The sequence below is a fragment of the Rhipicephalus sanguineus genome, chromosome 3 (genome assembly GCF_013339695.2).
Source record: "Rhipicephalus sanguineus isolate Rsan-2018 chromosome 3, BIME_Rsan_1.4, whole genome shotgun sequence".
In the NCBI taxonomy this organism is placed as follows: domain Eukaryota; kingdom Metazoa; phylum Arthropoda; class Arachnida; order Ixodida; family Ixodidae; genus Rhipicephalus; species Rhipicephalus sanguineus.
The window spans coordinates 161,466,975-161,490,603 of NC_051178.1; the positions used below are offsets into that span (position 1 = coordinate 161,466,975).

At 44.4% G+C, this 23,629-nt stretch overlaps 1 protein-coding gene across 1 annotated transcript; it reads left to right on the forward strand.

Moving 5' to 3' along the window:
- The first annotated feature begins 7,040 nt into the window (after positions 1–7,040).
- On the forward strand, positions 7,041–8,571 carry LOC119387596 (cuticle protein 16.8). Its single transcript, XM_037655028.2, has 3 exons — positions 7,041–7,063; positions 7,171–7,224; positions 8,058–8,571. Exons 1-3 carry the CDS (start codon positions 7,052–7,054, stop codon positions 8,565–8,567), a joined length of 576 nt encoding a protein of 191 aa, XP_037510956.1. The 5' UTR covers positions 7,041–7,051; the 3' UTR covers positions 8,568–8,571.
- Positions 8,572–23,629: the final 15,058 nt, after the last annotated feature.

Genomic DNA, 23,629 nt, shown 5'->3' on the forward strand with positions numbered 1-23,629 from the left:
ACATCACCAACACAGACCACGCAGACAAACAAGTTGATCAATCCCACACACGTGGCTGCAGCTGGAGCCCGCGGCAACCCATCGTCCACTCCAACTGAACCAATACTAGACAGAATATTTCGGAGGTCTTGCTGCTCGTCACTATTTATGTTTAACGTAGATGTTTATCAAATGTTCCCGTTGACAAAGAAAGTTTAAATAAATACACATTTTTTTTCCAAAACCTACTGAAGTTGTTAGTCGAAGCCCACATCTGCGTTTCACTGTGTACGATGGATCGATTTGGGTAAAAATCTTTCACTGTGGGCTCAGTTTCACGTAATCGATCTTTTATATTGCCGTATCTTATCAGGTGAAAAAGACCCATCGTGTATTGCGACGTTTCACATTTCTCAGCATAGAAGTTATCAAAGGATATCCAGTCGCCACACGCCCTAGTCTTGATAGCGAATGCGCACGTAGATTCTCTTCTTTCTTTCCACAGAAGCAGAATTGGTTGAAAAAGGTTGTGGAACTATAATAAGGATAATTGTTGAGGTTTTACGTCCCGCAACCTTGACTTGATTGTGCCATACGCCTTAGTAGAGGGCTACGGAGGTTTTCATCACCTGGGATTCTTTCACGTGCCCCTAAATCTGAGCGCACGGGCCTCCAGCATTTTCCCTCCATCGAAATGCTGCGCCGTGGCTGGAATTTGATACCACGACCTTTTGTTCAGCACTCGAGCACCTTAACCACAAGACCACAGCGGGGGGGGGGGGGGGGGGGGGGGTGGATTCTTAATCTTCTGACGCGAAATTTTAGAACACGTATTCCATACATGTGTGGTTTTTTTTTATGGATTAACGCAAAATATAATATTTCACCCAAGTTTCTACTACACGTTCGCAGAAAAATTTCAGGCTATTATACGTCGAGCCTTAACCAATGTAAAATAAGCTTTCTTCAATGTTACTAGGTGATTATGTGAAACGTAATTTTTGCGATCTCCCTTTTTACCACCAATATTTTCGAATCAACTGAGTGCGTTGAAGCAGCGTGAACGACGGGACTGTGAAAAATTCAGGCATATCAACGCATTGTCGGAATCGCTTTCACACGAAGCAGTCAGCGGCTAGCTGCCTATATATGATGCATATATATAGCTGCCTACATAGCCACTGCCTTTCGCCAGCCACGGCCGAATGTCTGGGAAGCCTCTTGATTATTTTTTAATCTTCTGATAGGCTTGAGCACGCAAACGCGAAAAGAGTTTATTCTAGAACTAGCGCGGCCACCGGCAATAACACTCGAATGTTCGATGCCACGTGTATAAATGCCACACCGCCATCAGTGACGACTGTTCACACCGCGATCAGAGTACAGCGTCAATCGCTTGTACGTAAGCTTTCATTTTCCAGGCACAGGCTCGCCCAAATAGAGAGTTTCGTATTTTCCAGTCTTGTTGCCGCCCTCCTTCGTCAATGTCACGACGACGTGACAATACCCTATGTATGTTCGTGCGTGTATTTGTATGTGTGCGTGTAAATACACAGGCAAAAGCGAAAAATATCGGTGAAGGCCCAACCGCCCCCCCCTGACCCATTATCTACGCTGGTGGTAGGCGTATAGATAGATAGATAGATAGATAGATAGATAGATAGATAGATAGATAGATAGATAGATAGATAGATAGATAGATAGATAGATAGATAGATAGATAGATAGATAGATAGATAGATAGATAGATAGATAGAAATAGTCAAAGCGCACCTAGTTCGCTAAGAAATGCTTCGTATTTAATTACAAACCGAGAAAGTGCAGTAGAAAGGAAATAAACAAGGGCCGTCGTTTCGCGCTGTTTTGTGACAATGTTTACGTAAACCAAGTAGCCAAGCCATGACCCCTTGTACAGCAGTATGTGCTCTCTCAGTATGCCGTAGCGATGCCTTTTCTGACGCTAAAACATTTTCGTGATTTTCGTGCTTCGCAAGTGGTCAGAGCAACCATACAATTTCAATCACACTTGGCTAGAGCGGCCGATTGGCCGCTTCAGTTACCGTTTTTTGCTAAAGATATGCAGAGAGTGACGCCGTGGTGAAACGAAACGTAGTCATACTGCATGCTACGTTCTTGTGTCATGATTGAAGCATGAAGGTAAGCTTGTAGCTAACACAAGGTAGCAGCTGCGGACTGCGACAGCCTCCACAGCCATGTGCTCGACCGCTTCAGACAAGTGTGATTCAGACTGTAAGTCCACGATAACAAATGCATAGGCCGCACGTGAGTGGTGGATAAGACTATATCATGGAATCAAACATTACGTACACTCTTAATCAGGTCCTGGCTAAATGGTGGCTATATCCCGTAAACCAGACAAAACATGTCCCGTTTCTTGGCTATATCTAGCACTTTAAGCGGGACCTGATTAAGAGTCTATTGCCGCAAAACAGCGGTTGAGGCTTGTCTTCTAGCTGAAGATAAAAGGCACAGGTAGAATGCACACAGATACGTCTCAAAATATATTTAAAGCAATACGCATGCCTAGTAGCTTTTTCGCCTTACGTTTTCTGAAACCCTTATGTTTTTCTATTTTTTATTGCGGAAAACAAGCCTTTGTTAATCTGAAGAATTGTTACTAGTGGCGCTTAACCCTACAAAGCCTTCAGACAATGTACACTGAACTATCTATAATAGGTCAGGAAAGACCTAAATCAGCTTACTTGCCAATATAGCACTCTGTGAGCTGCGTTTATTAGACGATGCAATGCACAAGATGTCCGCCGTAGCATTCTCGCCATGAAGTAGCATTGATGCCTGATATATGAGAATGTCTGGGAATATTAACTATAAGTTTCCTGTGGCCATTCCTCATTTTAGCGGCATAGTGCGAATAAAGCTCGTAGAGCTCTGCAATCTTCATGCAACAGAAAAAATCATCTCGATGCAATACCCAAAACATCCACAACTGCCCCGTACGCAAAAGGGGGTTATGAATTTGTTGAAATAACGGAAGTTTGGCCGTGCTGGTATTCCGCTTCAGCAGCTAGCGCATGAAACCAGACAAGGACGGGTTGAAAATGGACGAAGACAAGCGGTACTTGCGATAAGAATGACTAGTACATCGACTGAGCAGAAAAAAAAAAGATGGTTTTCGCATTTGCATATAGGATCCTGTGAGTTTTTTCACGTCTCTCTCTCTCTCTCTTTTGTAACGGTAAAAAAAATTACTGCGTCCTAAAAAACGAAAAATAATATATCGAAGTAAAATAGAAAGGAGGTTCTGTATGAAACTAGCACTGTGAATAAGTATAGAAACACCATAGTGGCGGCACCGCTAATAGCACTGACAACTAAGCAAATAGTATCGCCAGCTTACCCGCTAAGGTCCCACAGTAGAAAATTCAGTGCCCATGAAAAATAGCATAAAACGCCTCGGGGTGACACTCACGAGTATTTTGTACGATATTGTTTCTCGAATATCTTTCCTTACAACTTTAATGTGTTTCTTTAAAATTTCTATTATCTTAATGCAAACTCAATTTCGCTATTTTACTAAGCCGCAAGCAGAATTTTTGCAAAGGTATATTCAAGGCACGCCCAGATCATTTTATATTTGTCCTGAAGATCACCTTGACGTAACATTAAACTCAAGTGGAATGTAAATACGTCAATATAAATGTCACAGATGGTTAAAAATACCAATAAGCAGATAACTAATTTTGGCAACACGTCACAAAAGACATATTAGATTAAAGAGACGGGAAAGAACAACGCAGATATTTAGGTAATGTATGGGTTGCAAAAGGACAGCTAGGAAAGTACTTGTGCTAACAATTTAAAATTAAAAACACTTTCAACAAGAATAGCAGGAAGCACAAAGATACAGTATGCCAATATATCTTCTGCTATGTAAATGCTTGTTCTAATGCTTGTAGCATTGGTAGCAGTGGTGGGATCGTTGTTGCTATCTTATTTGCATATAAGTCAACCTTATCGCCTCTAAGTCAAACTTAAATCCATCACATCCTTCAAATCGCTGATTTGTGAAAGGACCGAAACGCAAAACAACCCTATTCTTGCATACTTCAGGCTTTTTAACGAAGCACTCCACAAAAGAACCTCCGATAAGGACACTATAGAGCAGCATTAGAATTGGCGCGAAAGACGCTGCACGCATTGGAGTACACAGCACACTGTCATGGCACCGACAAAACTAAGAAGAACAATAATTGAAAATAAATGCGGGCAGTTTGCACTAAGTCGCTCAAAGCTTGGCACAGCGAAGCACGGTCTCGTCGCCACTCGTACTCGCCGTCGAGCGACACGTCTAGCTTCGAGATGCGCGGCTTCCTCCTCGGGTGTACGCAGCCAGGCTATTTGCGCGCCATGTCTCCGTTCTCATTCTTTCTGTGCAACGCTTTACTCTCTCCTTCCTCCTTTTCTTCCTCATCTCCCTCACATACCTCTTCCTCACGCCGACTTCACTTTCCCGCCCCCTTGCTACACTATACGATACAAGGCTAAGCTATGCTCAGGTTGCGTTCCTGGATAGCCGAGTGGTCAGGACGCTCCCCTTCGGTTCGAGGGTACGCGGGTTCGAATCCCGCCTAGTGAACAACTTTTTTCGCAAGAAAATTTCTATTTCTCTTTCTTTTTAACTTTCTTTCCGTCTCTCTCTTTGTTTCTCTCTTTGTTTTCTTCTCTCTCCCTCTCTGTACTCGCTCTCAAGAAGCCGCACAGTGGCACATACCCGTTAGGATGATAGTTTTCGGCGATCGACTCACAGGGATCAGTTTCCTAAACAGGTTCGCTGTTATAGCAAAAGGTTGGCTGCGCGTAGACAATCGTGCATTTCTTTTTGTCGAGAACGCGCAAGCGCCGCCACGTGATTCCGCTCCACTATCAGGGGCGGCAAACATGATCACCTGCCCTTACTGCAGGATTCTGCCGTAAGGATAAAAGAATGTCGCTGCCTTTAGCTTTATTCAGGTGGCTTAGTGGCAGCAGCATCAGCTTCCGAAGCGCAGTTCAGCTTTCATATACTGTATTAACAGCAGAGCTGTTAAACTTTTCGTTGCGCCGCGTGGTCCGAACAGAAAGGAACCGGCGCGCGCTCGCTCCTCCTCTTCTGCTTCTGCTCCCACATCTCATCTTCTGCTTCGTTCCCACAGCACGTGCGCCAAATTTTCCGGCCCTGCAATGCAATAACTATGACAGGAGAGTATGTTACGTTATTAAAATCCCGTAACATTCCGTAACAAGCAGTCACCTGTTAAAATCATGATACGTCACGTAACAACTACTCACGTCACTAAAAATCACGTAACATCACGTAACGTCTAGTGAGGTGAATAAAACCACGAAAAATTTGGCCAGGCGACCAAAATCGCGTGTCATCTCGTAACATCTACTCAAGGGATTAAAATTCACGTAACATCGCGTAACTAGTCACTTCACTAAGACCTCGTGACATGACGTAAGCGTTAGACACGTGACATGTTCTCGCCATAAACCATGTAACAACTACTCACGTGACTAGAATCTCGTAACAGCTAGTCACGTGACTGAAATCACGTAACACCGCGTAACACCTAGCCCCGTGTCTAAAATCACGTTAAAACTAGTCACGTGACTAAAATCACGTAGCAGCGCAACAACTAGTCCCGTGACTAAGGTGCATACATCACGTAACAGCTAGCCACATGACTTCGATCAAGCTACATCCCGTAACAACTAGTCACGACCCATGTTCCCGCCATAAACCACGTAACAACTGGTCACGTGAGTCAAAATAACGTAACATCGCGTAACACCTAGTCACGTGACATGTTCTCGCCAAAACCCCGTGACACGTGCGTAATGTGGGGAACCGACTGAAACCAGAGAATGATAGCCAATCTTAATCATACTTTGTTCTACCAGCAAAAACAGCATTTCTAGCAAAAGTTTCGCATCACCAGTAAAAATTTCTGAAAAAATAGCTTGAACAATAACTCCGCTGGTGGTTCCAGTATTGCTCCACTAACGCAAGCTGCGGTTTCTCTTTTTTGTTTCGCACGGTGAAGTTGCGGTAGCACTATATTGTACCTTAAGACACACGATGCCTTGCTTCATACATCGCAAATACAGATACTGATACCCGTCTTGCGAGACGGATCGCGATAGAGATGCAAGAAATCCAAAAAATATTTCACATAGCATCTAAGATACGTGTGTCTTCGATACTGCCCAGCGCTCACTAACATTTCGCGCGATTTTCTATTAAGAATAATAATAGCTTAGGAGTTCTTTTGTGAATACGGGCCCTGACTATCCATTCGATCATGTAAGATTAAACGTGAGGTGAAGCTGCTTGAAGGACGGAACATAAGTAAAAGAAGTGGACAGTCCTGCGCTCGTCCTGCCTACTTCTACGTGTGCACTATGCTCCACGCCATATTATATCAATTTAAATTTCGTGCTAACTACTCTCCCAACGGATTTTACTCACGTAGGATGTTTCATTTCTCACTTCTCTTGGTAACCAGTGCCTCGAATAGTAAAAAAAGCTGTCAAATTCCTCTCTACTCCTTTATATCCAGCTATACAAAAATTGGCTTCACACTTTCTAGTGCAACTAAATGGCTTCATAGGCATGCTTGGACAAGAAAATACCGTCGCAAATTTACTCGATGAATAAAGCTAAATGTTTGAAGGAATGTTATCAGTGCATCTCCTATTCCCAGTCTGCTTGCCAACCTCTTTTATACATCAAATAACACAGTCCTCATCGCTGTAATGAGGAAGAGTCACTGACATCCAGCGACCTTGCAAAGCAACTCACGTCCGCCGCCTTTGCAAAACAGGAGAGGAGGTTCAGTATCGCATTGCGTCCGGTCTCACCCTTATGATACAGGTAATTCCACCGTTCCTGAATGTATTCTCCAATAATAGCTGGCCCCTTTCAATACTCCTCGAATTATCGCACTAATTGATTTTAGGAATCGTATAAAAGCATCAGCGCTGACTGCGAAGGCCCAGTCTTACTTTCATCTCGACAAGAGGAACACTACCCCTTCAACGAACTACCATGTACACCAAGGTGCGGTGTAGCTCGTCTCTGTAACATTTGTGCCGTTCTCTACTTGACCGGTATAGATGGTGACGAGGGGCTTACGCATTTAATTTTTCTGGAATCGTGCATTGCAGGTCCTTCTCTGCTGCCTTCTGGCCGTCGCTGCCTCTGCTCCCGTTGAGGAATACGTGAGTTTTCGCTGAATGTCTACGTTAGCTTCAGTGCAAATTCTGGGAGCCTGATTTTAGAAGAACAGCTTGTTGAGCTAGTTGCCAGTCCATTCGCCTCAAGAAAATGCAATTTCAACCTTGGGTTAAGTGGCACTTAAAAGCTCAAAATATAATTTGATTTTTGACGGCCGTAAGAACTGCAACCATTTGATGTCGTCGGACTCCTGTAAAGCATTCCTAGCGATATTGTCATGCGGCAAGATTGGTTTCACACCGGAAAGTAGCGAACTACACTGCCCCTCGGCCTCTAGAAAGGCACTAAAGTAGCGTATAACTGTCTACATGCGTTCCTAAAAATGTCTAAATATGCCTCATATTTACTTACTCAAAAAAGGACAACACGTACGAGGGCATCGTTGCTGAGGAACATTCGGATTCTTCTTAAGTTTTAATATTCCGAAATATGTATCGACGAGATAGTCAAGGCACAACCAATGATTAAACAAGCGTACTGGTAGATTCTTATCATGGCAGAAACGCGAAGCACTCGACGTTTCAGATATAAACTTATGTTTGTCCCAGCAACAATTTAATGATGCCATCGTTCTCAGCGACCAATGAAAGTGCAGCTTTGAATACCCCCTACAGATCCGCTAAATTGTCTGATATCTTACAGTCATGCCAAACTGAATCGCTCTTGAAAAGAGCATCCTAGTGGGCGAACCTGATTTAGTACTATGCATAAATTTTCCATTCCGAGATAGTGCTTTCAGTCTGCTCGAACAGAGGAAAAAAACAGAGGAGTGTTGAAACATTAAGAGTTATAATCCTGCTCTTTTTACTCCGTGCAGCCACCACAGCCATACAGCTTCAGCTATGACACCACCGACGAGTTCGGAACCCGCCTGACCCGCGAGGAGTCCGGTGACGCCGCCAACAACAAGGTCGGCTCCTACAGCTACACCGACGCCAACGGCATCTCCCGTACCGTCAGGTACACCGCCGATGCCGAGGGTTTCCACGCCACCGTCGAGACCAACGAGCCAGGAACCAAGAGCTCGAACCCAGCCGATGCCCTGTACACCTCCGCCGCCGTTGAGGTCGCCCCAGCCCCAGCTGCCCCTGTCGTCGCTAAGCCTATTGTCGCCGCCGTGAAGCCCGTGGTCGTTCAGGCCGCCCCAGCTCCAGTCACCGTTCACGCCGTTCAGGCCGTGCACCCAGCTCAGTTCGCCGTGCACGCTGTGCACCCAGCTCAGTACGCCGTGCACGCTGCACCCGTTACCTACGCCACTGGTCACCACGTCGCCCCCTTGACCCTGGTCCACCCAGCTCCCTTCACCATCGGCACGGCCAAGGCTTAAGCAAACCGTCTTCATACACGAATACAGAACACGGAAACGACGAATAATACGATCACGCACGCACGCGTGGCTTCTGCTGGAGGCTGCGGCAGCCCATCTTCCATCACGGCTGAGCAAATACTGCACATACTCTTTCGGGAAGACTCTCTCCATTAGGTTCTCCTGTTTTGCACTGTTAATATTTAAGGAAGAAGTTTATCACGTGTTCCCGTTGACAAAGACATTTTAAATAAACACGATTTTATTCGCAATCTTGTGCACTTGGTTGCTGAAGCTGATATCAGCATGTCACTATGCAGGACGTATGGACGTAGGACGTAGTGAAAATATTTCATTATACGTTAAGCTTCATGTAATGGATCTTTCATATTGACGTATCTTATCAATACGACAAGTGAAACAGAGCCTTCGTGTATTGCCCTGTTCGTGCTCTCCTCTATAGAGATAATAACTACCTAAATGCTTCACACTTGCTCATGAAATTAAATATTATATATATTGAAGTAATGCGGGCACCCCGTATTCCCAGCCTGCCTGCCAACCTTTTTTGTAGATCAAATGATACAGTGCGCCGCAATGTGCGTTCCGAAAAAAATATATTTAGGTGTTTGTTTACCCGTTGCAATGCGTATGTAAATTGCATATCTAATAACGCTAGACGCCTGCCAGCATATCGGCCTTTTTTGCATCTGAAAACCGTTTTTGACACTCCTTAACGTAGACTTACGCTATGCAAGCCCTCTGTCCAATGTACATTTGAGTACATGTCTCCTATCTCGGTTACTACTAAAGTAACCTTAAGTTACACTCGTGAAGGAGCCCTAAACTGGGCTTCTCGCTTCACACTTTAGAATTTTTACGTGCCACCACGCAACTCCAGGACAGCTTGGACACGACTAAACTGAAAATAAGGAGACTCCCTCTAGCTGCAACGAGGATTAAAAACACTTTTACCTTGCACGCAGACCTTATTCTCTTTCTCAACCGCGGCTCAACAGAGCCCAGGTCCTCACACTTCAGCTTTTCCAAACGAATACTTATCCTAACCAGCGTTTATGACACGCGATCTATCCAGATACTTATACCGACAATTGTTTTCCGTCATGCGGAGCAATATGCACGTTAGATCAGATTCTCTGGAGGTGTGCACGGTTACACTCAACAATCTAGAAAAACTCATCCATGTAGGATGCGACCTTATTCAGCCCTCTTCTGGCCCACGAACTCTGGGCGGTCCTGCAGGCCCACGATGCAGTTGTGACTTGGCCTTCCGGTCCCTACAAGGGAGCGGCCCGATGCGTGTTGATATACGCTTTGCAGGACCTCAATAAAGTGTTTCATAGCATACCATACCAGTGTACTTTTTCTCCACTGAAGGTTACTCTTAACTTCTCAGGCCTTTGTTAGCAACTTAATTGGCTCGCTTACGTTCGTTTCATAACTTTTATAACAGTTTTTACATTTCAAATATAAACTCGTGATTGACTGCGATAAAATTTCATCTCGCCATGATCATTTCCTAATAACGAATGTTACGTCCCATTTCCGTATCACATGCTTCGAATATTTCATGCTTAGGACTAGCAGTGATGGTACCACCCTTCTTCTTCGGTTGCTACCATCATTGATATTTTTTGTTCGTAAGTAAATTTCCTTCTGCGGTATCCAGTATATACTTATTTTCGATATTAAGACTTCCTTTGGTTTGCTGACATCGTCTGAAAAGGAAACGAACGAGAGCACCGCTGACTGAGGTTCTCGTACTGGTCCCGTCTTTTTGGGCGTAATAAAGTGTTCCCCACCACCACCATTTACGGCGCTCGCGGCAATTTTCTGTATTTTTATCTCACAACGTAATACGGGTTGTAGAAAAAACAGTCAAATGGTTTGTAAGAAAAGGAGACTGACACACAGCTTTACCTAAGGCATTTGCACCTCAATCTTCAGATATGAGCTGCACGACATCTCATCACCAACAAATTTAGTGGCATTGATGAGCTGTGTATATTGCATTAAGTTATCTGCTGCGAAATTTTATGTCAAAACAATAACCTAATACCGTGTCAAAAGCATAACCGACACGTGCTACGTGAAGGCAGCTGGAAAAAAAATTTTTCACGCTCGTTGTCACGGCTACGAGTGGCGCTGGCGAATACTATTATATGCATGAAAATACCCAGTAAAGCGGACGGGAAAGCGACCACCGCCTTAGCTCAATTGGTGGAGAATCGGACGCGTTATCCAAAGGTTCTAGATTTTGGTACCCACCGACGGCCAACTTGCTTTTTAGGCCACTTAGTTCCTTTCCATTTATGTTATATTTTTTTCCACACTACAGTTAAACCCTAAAAATAATCTCCCGTGCATCTTTCCTGGTTTCATTGTATGTTGGTTTCATCAGGTTGTGTCTTACAAAAAACGAGCCCTTGATTCATTCCCCTTCGTTTGTTATAATCTGATTTAGAGGCACACAGCAGTGGAAACTGCAAATTACGTTTAACACATAGAATTCTTGAACATGCATCTGTATCAAGTAAGCAAGCGTTTATGTCTTCTTTTTTTCTTTTCACTTTGTCATCTAAGTGCGACCACACATAATATAAAATGACACCGAGCGGAATTTCAGCTCCGTGTTATGTTTTGATTTCTCGGTCCTGCCCTTATCCCTTCGTCACGTTTCCGCAATAGCTTTAGCCCGTCTAACCGACTATTATTCGTTACAACCTATGAAAAAATGCAAGCTCCAACCACAGTCATCACTGTCTCAACCAGAGAGAATTTGTGTAGACGTTCCGATCAACCACATTTGCTCATTTCTGTGACATCCATCCCATTTCGCGTGTTTTTGAGATGGTTGGTGCTCCTATAAAGGCACATGTTCGGGCCGCTAGTTTGAAGTCGCAATCTTCAATGTCATCCCAAATTTCACCATAAATTCTGGCGTAGCTGCTTAGCCAAAGGTCGTATTGTAGGCAGGAACGAAGAATCTTTAGTTTTCGATATGCGTGTGTTTTTTGGTTTTTTTTTTACATTAGCACTGAAAAAGGTACTTACGTTTTGAAAGGAAACCAGCTTGCAAAACACCCTTACATTGGTGATTGACAAGCGCCCCGCCGTTCTCTGGGTGCAGTCGGTGTATTTATTCTCAGGATTTAAACGACTGTAGAACACTACAGAACTTTTCTTAGTTACCCACCAATTTATCAATGAATTTCATGTGTTTTTAATAAACCCGCGTGCCTGTTGCGAAATTTCTTACGTATACAATCGAAACATAGACATAATTAAACGAAAAAATGATAAACAAGTATTTGGTGTAAGCATAATTGGTCTTTTGTACTGCCGTTTCCATAAGATTTTGGTAAAAATTGTGATTTAATAGAAGTTTCAGCTACATCTTCAAGAATCTACTGAGGGTGTCTTTTTCTTAGCATTTATGTCAGCAGGTATCGAATGTTTCTCAGCCTAGCAAAATGCTTCTTGAATGTGTTTGTCTTCGTGATAAGCAATCGTCACAAAATGTGCGATAACAACACACTGAAGCTGGCGCTTGCTCTTCTGTTTTGTCATTCATTATCCATTTATGACAGCGGTACGGGCCAACCACTTAGTTGTGTCAATGCATTAGGTACGGGCACAAATTTTGGCCATGGCGGGCATAAAATGGTTGTGAAGAACGAAGTAGCGGCGACACATGTGCAGGGTGATCCCTTCTGAAATTAAGTTCGGAACATTCGTTTTTGAGCGCACAGGAACATACAAAGAATTTAAAAGACGAATAACGGATGTATATCGACGATGGATCTCAATGTAGTTGATGGAGAACATCCGTTTTATCAAAACCACAGATATCACACTCGACAAACGCAACAATTAAGACTTAACCGACCGATAGTCCACAATGTCCACGGCCATCAAACAATGTCATTTGCGAGCGCAAAAATCTGGAACATTATTCTTACTCTGATTAAAATGCAATGTATTCTACAGTCACTCACGAACCCTTTCTTTCGGGGAGCTGCCAGTCACATTATTACTATGCTATTTGCAAAAGACTACTGCGTATGCATGTCACATTGATTCCGTATTTTTCTTTTTCGAATATGAGTGCATTTGACAAAGTGAATGGGATTTGCGATTGCATTTTAAATGCGAAGTATTTCTTAGCGAACCTCACGCACTTTGGCCGTTTCTATCTATCTATCTATCTATCTATCTATCTATCTATCTATCTATCTATCTATCTATCTATCTATCTATCTATCTATCTATCTATCTATCTATCTATCTATCTATCTATCTATCTATCTATCTATCTATCTATCTATCTATCTATCTATCTATCTATCTATCTATCTATCTATCTATCTATCTATCTATCTATCTATCTATCTATCTAGCCGCCTACGTCTGGGCGCTTTCCTGGTTGTCTCCATAACTTGTAATATACCAGAATTGGCATAGCAGGGGATCAGTGCATGACGAACAGTATTCACTGGTCATGACATGAATAACGCAAAACACATGTCGAGTACGTTCTGATATCAGTCACGTGTGGCTTATACCCGTATACCACAGTTCATCCTACGCTGGTATGTGCCACTGGTGATTCACAGTCTCAACGAACACAGTCACCGCGAACATACGCATTGAAACGCAACGCAAGTGAGGGAGCTGAAGGCAGAACTTCCCTGGCAGACACTCGACTTCCATCCACTCGTCCGCGTGGTCTGCCAGAATGACGCATTGTTCTCCATTTTTTATGAGGCTGGGCGATGGCCTCATGCTCACCGAGTATGACGTCACATTGAGTGAGAGCTGCTTTGTGACACCTGAAGAAGCCGCAGCCAAGTGCCCTGATGGCATACAGCTATACTACAGCAATGCGGACGTCGACCGCTATAACGCACGTTGCCTCGACGCTGCGGGCAACATATGTCATGCCGCATGCCGTAGCGTGACTGACCATAAGAACGAGCAGATACACAGGGATTCCCTGACCAGGTGGCCAAGATGAACAAAGGCGATGCATGGGTAGCCGGTCAGCCTCAATTTGCCTGAGTATCGGCAAGGCGTGCATGATCACTGCCATGATCGAAGTAAGCTACGGCCTCGTTAATGGACACACGGGCACGTCGTGATACATCGAGCGTGACGAACACGGCAACCTCTTGCGACTGTGGCTTGAATTTCCAATCTGCATGGTAGGCATTGTCGTCCCAGCCAGGACGAAGCACATCACTACCGCACGCAGCTCAATAGAATTGAAATGGATGCCCGTGGTAATGCGAACAATCACAACCAGAAAAATATCTTGTAACAGGATACAGTTTTTCATTTCGAAAGCAAAACCCGCAACTATATATGTCACAAAGGGCCACAAATGCCAAGGTACTCTACGGATACGGTAAGAGCCAAACACTGAAGTGGGCTACGCAGCAATTTCCAGGGCTACCAGCCTCGACGGCCTATACCTCTCCAACGCAAAACGTGACTTCAGGTTCCGACATGTCACCGGCTTTATCAACAGACAGTTTGGCGACGACATGACCCGGCTAGCTAGGAAACAGGCCTCTAGACATTGTCTTGTACCGGACTACCTCCATCATTCGATGCCACAGCCACAACAATCACCTAACGCTCGCCGCTTTCAACGTACATTCTAAGCACGCGTACGTGCACGACCTCAAGACGATCTGCGCACAGAAACTGCCGTGTTAGCACTTTCTGAAACCTGCAGCGATGAGCCCACTATGTGGCCCACAGCAAGCGGTTTCATTGCAGGTGAGGCGGCGTGCGCACATATAAGAGCAAGGCGATGCGCAACTTTGACGCTGGCCGTATCGCAGTTCGCCGGCCGCCAGACCAGAACACGCACAGAGAAGCCTGCGTTGCGCACACGAATTAAAATAACAAAGACATTCCGCTCACCGTCATCTACCTGAAAACTCTCAAGAATCCCTTCCACACATGCACAGGGGTTCGTGAAACGTGCGTGCGTTCTCCATCACAACGCAGAACTATGGGCACTACATATCAGCTTACCGCGTCTGGTGTTGTTAATACCCATGTTGCTGTTGGTATCGTTATGCAACTGCAAACAACTGGTTATATAACACATGTGTGAGTCTTCAACATATGTGCGTGCGTGTACCATTTGGACATATATTTAGAGTTATTTCGTAACGCCTCGCTCAATGTAAAAATTACGCGACTGTCCCTATCCCGCTGCATGCTTCGCATAACATCGATATCCACGGTGCGTGGGAAATGACTAATTTTTTTAGGTTAATATAGTACTCGCTTGTTAATGCTGTGACGCAGGCCTTCTTTCTAACTGGTTCATAACTAGCCATATCGGCTACGGATCCAGATGTTCTCTCTAAAATTTCGTGCATCTTTTCAGTGAAAATAAAGACATTATTATTTGTCTTCTCTCACGTCATACAAGCTGGAGCATTTATACTGTATAATCAGTGTATTTTTTCCCTATCGTGTTTCTTTTAAATCTTGTTTGCTCTTTGCTACAAATCCCAACTACGCCATATCAGCTCATATCAACCTATAAGGCTACTGAAAAATATATGCAATATTAGCCAGGAATGCACTTCGTTCAGAAACCGGGTTTTACGGAGGCTGATTTAAGAAAAGATAATTTTCACCCAGCACTTCGCATCAACGCGCAAGCTTCGGCGGTATGGACCTGCATTCCTACGTTGTTTCTATTTTGTTTATTTAAGCATTCCCCCATGTTACAAGCAACCAGGAGTGCAGGTTCTATGGGGAGGGCTAAAGTAGTTCGATCAAGAGTCAGCGACGTTTTGAAGTCTCGCATGCGACGGCCTTGTGGAAGGTCTTTGCCACGCCCTCTCTCTCAGACACTCGTCGCGTGCGCCGTGTTTTGCTTCGAAGCACAGAGCAAAGCATCAGTTTGTTATTTTCTCATCATCTTCTTTTAGTAGCAGATCACGTCCCTGTCTTCAGCAGTTTGGGAATGCGCTTTACGGGGGTATAAAAGCTCGGCCACTTTGCCGAGAAAAGTCAGTCAGTTCTGATCCTCAGGAACAGCGCAGCTACATCAACTACCATGTTCGCCAAGGTGCTGTGGATACATCTTCTATCTAGATCCGAGGCTTAAAGCTTCGCGTCTGCCGGCTGCTGGTTTCTTATTCGTGGGGTGCTTTCTCTTTCAGGTCGCCTTCTTCTGCTTCGTCGCCGTCGCCGCTTCGGCTCCTCTTGAGGATTACGTAAGCTGTTACCATTTCTACAATAGTTACTCTGCCGTAGTTTCCGCACTTGTATATCAATTAATAATCTTTCATCCCAGATATTAAGCTGTAAACCCTTATCTTCTGACAAGTGCAGATTTCACAATGCTCAAAGCTCGTCATCAGATGAATAATGCTGAGATGCAGATAAGAGAGAGAGAGAGAGAAGAGGGAGAAAGGAAAGACAGGGCGGTTAACCAGAAGCAGTCTCCGGTTTGCTACCCTGCACATGGGAAGGGGAAAGGGGGTACGCAGATAAGAGATTGAAAGAGGCAGTATAGATGAACGACCAGGCCTAGGATTATGGTACACTGTTTGTGTTAACAGCATTTCATTATGCTCAATTGTTTTTTGCCAAACATAGTGTAGCAGAATAAGCAAATACCCAAATTTTTCTTTAACGCCTTGTCCATAACGGAGATTAGGAGACGTGAGACACTTCAGACTCCAGCCTTGTTTAAGTGTCACAGAGACAGGGTTAAGTGAAATCTAGCACTAGGCTGACATCTTTAGAGTGCGATTTCGTATACTTAAACATTGGCTCATTTAAAATGATGTCAACACATACTAAGCCGGGGCAACTACGCTTGTTTCACGCAGCCACCACAGCCATACAGCTTCAGCTACGACAGCACCGACGAGTTCGGCACCCGCCTGACCCGCGAGGAGTCCGGTGACGCCAACAACAACAAGGTCGGCTCCTACAGCTACACTGACGCCAACGGCATCGCCCGTACTGTCAAGTACACCGCTGATGCTGAGGGTTTCCACGCCACCGTTGAGACTAACGAGCCAGGAACCAAGACCTCCAACCCAGCCGATGCCCTGTACAGCTCTAGCGCCGTCGAGGTCGCCCCAGCCCCAGCTGCCGCCATCGTCGCCAAGCCCGTCGTCACCGCTGTGAAGCCCGTCGTCGTGCAGGCCGCCCCAGCCACCGTCGCCGTGCACGCCACCCCTGTCGTTCACGCCACCCCTGTTGCCGTGCACGCTGTGCACCCAGCTCAGTACGCCTTGCACCCAGCTCAGTACGCCGTGGCCGGAGCTCCACTCACCTACGCCCACCAGGTGTCTCCAGTCACTGTCGTCCACCCAGCTCCTTTCACCTATGCGAAGAGCGCTTAAGAAGTACGCGACAATGATCAGCCATCGACAGCAAAGCGAATAGGCTACAGGCCAGCAGAAATCAATTACTCTATGAATTGGCTCAATACTTAAGGACGAAACGTTCCCGAACTTCTGCTATAAGTCTTTCTCGGCTCGGAAAGTCGACATCTAGTCTCTCTCGAGTCTTGTTACTTACATGTAGATGTGTATCATTGGTTTATCAGAGAATATATGCCGTTGTTGCTGCTTCTGCTAGAATAAATATTGATGTTACATATATAATTTCAAAACTACTGCGTTTTATTTTCCTCCCTCCAGAGACCATAATCTTTAAGCATGCGAATATATAACGGTTTTGTATTACCTCACCAAGGAAATTAATTATACGGTGACAGGTTACACGAATACTGCAATATATAAATACTGATGCTTTTTTATACAAATTGACGCCCAGATAGCCGCTTCTGCTTCACCTCATGGAAACCATATTCTTGTTGATTTTGATGACTGAGAGCACTGCGAAAAGCCCCGCTGCCCTACCAATTACTTTCCTCTTGTTTAGTGGACGACCACGCATGCCACTATCGCTGGACAAGTTAAACGCCTCGACTTCAGTACTTCGACTTCTTATTTGTGCGAAATGCCGCATAAGAAAATTCCTCGCTTAAGGAAAACTTAAGCAGGCTCTCAGTACCAGATTACATTCAGTTCATGGATCTCAGTGCGTGCCAGAATATGTAGGCGGTGCCTCTGCAAACCTGTCGTGTTTAGCATTGCGACATGGCTGTACGTTCTCGTCCAAAGCAATGGCCTTCTCGAGGTCGACTGGTGCGGTAACGCCTCAAGCGAAGGATGTATTTTTCTGGAAGCGCAAGAACAAAATTCTTGATTTCTTTTCACCTCGAACAAAGGGAAGAAGACATTTTTTTGTTGTTGTTGTACAAACGCTTAAAGACCAGCCTGAATCAAAGTTCTGACTTTCACCTCTGTGTTGGAGAAGGCGAACATGTGAAAAACAAAGAAAGAGGGATAGAGAGGCGGCGTTAGCAGTCAGGATGAGGATGGGGGGGGGGGGGGGACTTGAATAGCCAAGCACTCTGCACAGTTTCATATTCAGCCTGCGCTCGTGCAAAAATTTCATGAGAGCTTTGATCATATCATGTTCACGACAAGGATCCGGAGACGGTGTCTTCTCAATAGAAGATTTTATTGCGATAGCAATTATATGGACACTCTCGGCTGGGTTTTGCCGTTCCCGTCGTCGTCGTCATGCACCGTATGTATATATATACAAAAATTCCCAAAGAAAAATAGTTCAGAAAAATGCTTCCGAAGCGCGGAATCGAACCAGCGAACTATCGTTCCGCAGCGTGTGGCGCTAACCACTACGCCACCAAACGCAGATCCTTCAGGAAGCTAACGGCGAGCGTTATATACACACCCTTTACCTCTGGCAGGACTCAAAGACGGCAGGCGCTTGTAAGCGTTTCTTCATTACCAGCGAGATGGCGCGAGGAGCGCAGCGAGCGAATTTAAAAGTCGTCGGAGCTCGCTCGCTTCTAACATTTGCGCAGGGAGAAGCTTGCCCTTCCGCTGTCTGCTCGCGTGATAGTTGCTGCTCGGGGGCAGATATTTCTGCAGCGTAGCGGCGCGTCCATCACGGGCCGCTTTTCTTGCTATCGCATTCATTGTTTCGCCCTTCAGGCGAAACTGTGACTTTTTAGATAATAGTGGTTATACAAATGTCAGCAAACTTTTTTTTTACAGTGATTGTCTTTGCACGGTATATTATATGGTAGGCGGGCGTACATGTTCTGTGGTCTCACGAATAGTGCATTCTCAGCAGTGCGGAATGTCTGCACGGCCGATACAATGAACAAGTTATTCTTGAAAAGACATGGTTAAAGCAGGAAGATGCGGCTACACAAGGACGATCATGAGTCCTAGGGGTGTGCGAATATTCGCAAATTTCCAATGACGGATCAAAGCGCGTTATATTTAATTCGGTATTCGAATTGCATAGTACCTACATATCAGAAATATCGAATATTTTTTTCAATAATAAGCATCGATGAAGAAACCTCAAGGGAACGAAACGGTAGAACATAAAGGGGTAAAGTTTCTTTTTTAATAATCGAATTGCCAAGATGCATGCAGCAAAGGTTTTACGGGATTATTGACGCTGTCTTGATTGCAGGATGAAGGCATTTTTGCTTAAAGCTCCAGTGTCCCCGAAGCCACAGTGTCATCACACCACTATCTTCATCATGACAATCATGATGATGTTTACTGATGAATATTGCTTGATATTTATATATCAGTTTATTTAACAGCTGTTGACAAAGTGCACCAAGAATACTATAGCCACTCCTGTATTTCAATCTGCAGTTACAAACTATTTATAAGGCTATAGTTGCTGCTGTATACGAGCTTGCCTAAGTTTATAAAATTGTATTATTTTTTGTCAGTTAAAAGTAATCGTAATGTTCAATCGTTAAAGCTAGTTACATAACCATTCTTAGGCTCCTTTGAAAATGATTGCCTTACTATTCGAAAACTATTCGAATAGTATTCGATTCGTATTCGTACTCGGTTAGTATTACATTCGGTTGTAAAATTTACTACTTGCACACCCCTACGCATTACGATTATGCGAGCGGTCTGTCAGATTAGTCAACACACGTTTAATATATTTCAAAGAGTTATAAATAAACCGGAGGCGATGACACGCAGTACAGATGCATAAAGAGATTTCGAAGCGAGGTTATGATAGCTCATACGTATTTGAAAGATTTCGAAAGAGAAGAAATAAGAAACAACAATGAAAAGAAATAAGCTGCATCTAGTTTATTGCACTAAATGACCTTCATTGCAGGTTGGCTCTCCTATGCTTAACAGCTTTATTTTTAAAGTTTTTTTTTTAAGCTGGAGTTTTCAAGTTTAAATAATTATACTACCTATTTTGCATCAAAGGCTGAAGGTGTAAGTTGTAATATTGTCACTTGTGTAGCCAAGTTCTCGTGAGACACTAATCTGATTTCTATTCTGTGCGTCTCTCATAACTATGGTGTGCAAGACTTTCTAAGCCCACGAGCACGTACGACTCACGCGCTTTTGCTTATCTACCTTTACGCAGATGAGCTCTTTGTTTAAAAGCCAAGAGAAGGAAAAGATAAGCGATCGAAAACGTTCGCTGCCAGCGCCAGGGTCAAGCATCCGCTCCCTGGTAAACAAACACAAACATACCCCTACGTAACAAAAAACCCCACTCTTACAACATTGTTTTTATTGCGTCGGCAGTAGGACCATCAGCTTGAAAAAAACGTCTATCGATTTGATCTGGAGACTGAGGCACGTGCGCAGCTGCGAACGGGGACTGTAAGGAAAGGCCCCCGCCGATACAGTGACGTTGCTAAATAAATAAATGTACATAAATAAAAATGTTTCCACGAGTGAACATGAACCCTGGGCTCCTATGCTGTATAAGTCCGATGCCCTGACCACTACGCCATGGGCACATTAATTATAGGGTGGAATAAAGCCCCTTTAATAACGTCTCCGCTTGCAAGGAAACACGTTTAAACACTTTATTTAACTCGTTTACTTAACACTGATGGTTAGTGAATAATTTTTCGCGTAGAAGCCAGTGCGTTGAGCGGCTTCACACGTTCCCACAACGAAGACCGACTGCCATCACCAAGGTCTGCACCACCACTGGCGGCGCTGTTGGTCAATCTTTGTAGTCGGGTTGCTCAGGTTGCTCGACACTACTCGGTGAACCATCCCCCGACGTACGGGATTGGACAAGGCAGTCCAATCCAATATTTTATTTAGCTCTCTCTTTAAAAAAAGCAGCCATGAAAAGCAACGAAAACGTGTACCTTGAAAAGATGGTCGGCCGCTTCAAATGAGAGCAAAGGCCACTAGAATAGCAAGAGAGTGCATAACAAAAACGTTACATGGGTGGTAAGTTGCCAGAAAATAAGACTGATAGGTAACCTTTACGACTCACAAACAATGTCAACGATATGAAACAAATTATTAAGCGAATCATTTTTAACTCATAGATTTCGGGGTCTTAGGCAAAAAAAAATGGCGCAATTTACATTAGTGTGCAAGACTGGAACCAACAGTAGAGTAGTAGAGTAGAGTAGATCCTATAACTTTGGCACGCACAATTGGCACACACCCACGCTGCTGGACGGTCTTGCTTGTTTCTCTTCGTTTTTCTCTTTCTATGTTGTTTTTTTTATCAAGTTTTTGCTTCTGTTCCTTTATATTTCTTTCGTTCTCTCTAAATCTCTTTCTTTCTCTCTTTCTCGCTGCTTCTAAGTATCACAGTCTATCTTTCTCTCTCTACTCGTTCGCTCACCCATACGAGTTATTGCATCCCACGCCGGGCAAATCGGCCAAGCGGGAGAGAGCGCGCCGGGCGCACGTGCTAGGGGAGCGAAGCAGCTAGTGGATGAAGAAGAGGACGAAGACAGCGATCGCGAGCATAATTATAGTAGTTTTCGCGAACGCTCCACGGGGGTTCGCCATTCATGAACAGCTCCGCTGACAAAAACCAGGCGCCCGTGAGCACGAACAAATGCGGCCCTCGAATGTGCGCCGGTCATACGCGTATTTGTATGCGCCGTTTTCCAATAGCTCGTGCTCTCTCGATGGTGGGCTTGTCGGCGATGCGTCTTTTCTGATATGGCAATTTGATATTTAATCGAGGTGACTTGCCATTTAAACCACTGGCACATTTCAGTGCTGCCTGTATATGAGCACATGACCGTCGCTGTTGCCTGTAGCAAAACTGAAGCATTGCGCTGCTAAGCACGTAGATGGAGGTCCAATTTACGGCATGGAGGAAGGAAACAGCAGCGATTACGCAGTGCGAAAGAAAGAAAGAAAGAAAGAAAGAAAGAAAGAAAGAAAGAAAGAAAGAAAGAAAGAAAGAAAGAAAGAAAGAAAGAAAGAAAGAAAGAAAGAAAGAAAGAAAGAAAGAAAGAAAGAAAGAAAGAAAGAAAGAAAGAAAAGTAGTAGGTCAGGCACGTGCATCCCGACCTTCGCTTACCCCCAATTTCCCGACAGAGCAAGGGCACCTGAATTCTTATACAAAAAGAAATGACGAAACAATATGACATGCTTACACAAGAACGGGAGTTCAGAAATTAAAAACGAATTCCACTCACATTCACCGCTAAACCCACACTGATTTTTGTGGTCAATGACATCTGCTTTTCACTCTTTCGTGAATATTTTGTCATTTAAAAAGGCGTCACACACAAAAAATTACCTGTTCACTTAGTGTTAAACGAATGCGATGTTTCGTCTTAATTGAATTGGTAAACGGGTTCTATAAGTGGCGCTTTCTTGTTCTTGGTCACCGACGTGCTGGCATATGATAAGAAACACACGGGGCCCACTCAGGTGGTACCAGGTTGATCTTTCGACTGCAGTATATGTTGTAAATAAATTAGTATAATGAATTCAGCCTTCTCACAGAAAATAGACTTTCGTATACCATATTGCGAGAGGCTCAAACCTTGAGGCTTCGTCCGTTTCATGAACTACCGTATGCCTCCGCCGGTATTTCGGGTGCCGCGCATTCAGCGAAATACCTGGGAGTGACAAACGATTGCAAATTCCACCTCCCAGTTTGAGGCAGCTGGCTTCCTTTCCCTTATTTTTTTCCTGAATGCGCGTAACGTACGGCTTTATTTGTCATGACTACCTGCTGAGAATTGAATTACACCAACTGTGCCAACAGCAACTTTCGTGACACAGCCACATCTTACTACGGCCGCACATTCAATCTCAATCCCAAATCTTCCGCACAGGCTGCCGAAATAATTCCTGTCGGGGAGTCCAATATATTTGCAACCAATTGCCCAGGCAACGTACAGTGCTTCACAGATCTATGCAACGTGTCCATACGTTCCCGTTCCAATGACATAATGATATTCCTGCAACTTAGTATTCATTTGCCCAGGCTTGCAAGCGCAGCGTCTATCTCCTACTGAAAGCCAGCTTCACTACAGTGCAATGGGCAAGTCTGATCACTAGATGCAAAGCAGCACATACCACGAGACGCTGATTCAATGCATGCATAACGCCGACCTCATACCGCGCATATAATGCATCAAGCATTACACTGAATACTCTTGCATCGTAAGTTATTACATACACTATAATAAGAGGCACATTTTGTAGCCCAACAGTGGACATTGCAGAAGGTTTTTACACTGAATAACAAATGGGCCACCAGATAAACATCATCAGGTACCTGGGCTTATCGGTCTTCAAGGCAATGATGCAAATACCGAGGGAATTAAGAGCGCCTTTGTATATTGGCGCAATATACAAATTGCTTTTTAAGAACTCCTACAAACTCCGCGTTTGCTCATGTAACACGGAGCGTGCCTCGATGTCTAGGCACCGGCGGACCACCAGCACAAGCGTCTGTACAGTTCAACACTGAAGTTTGGCACATCACGTAAGCTTAGTGCGAATGATGAAATGTGGCGTATGACAGCAAAGTGATTAAATTTCGCAACGGTTTTAGGGCCACGAGGATGAAAGCCAACTAATGCCGGTGTGTGTTAGTGCGCTCAGTATCAAACGTGAATTAGCGGCGCACAGCCATCAATGCCGCCGGCGTTGGAGCCACCAATTTGAACAACTTGTACCAGGGTCGTT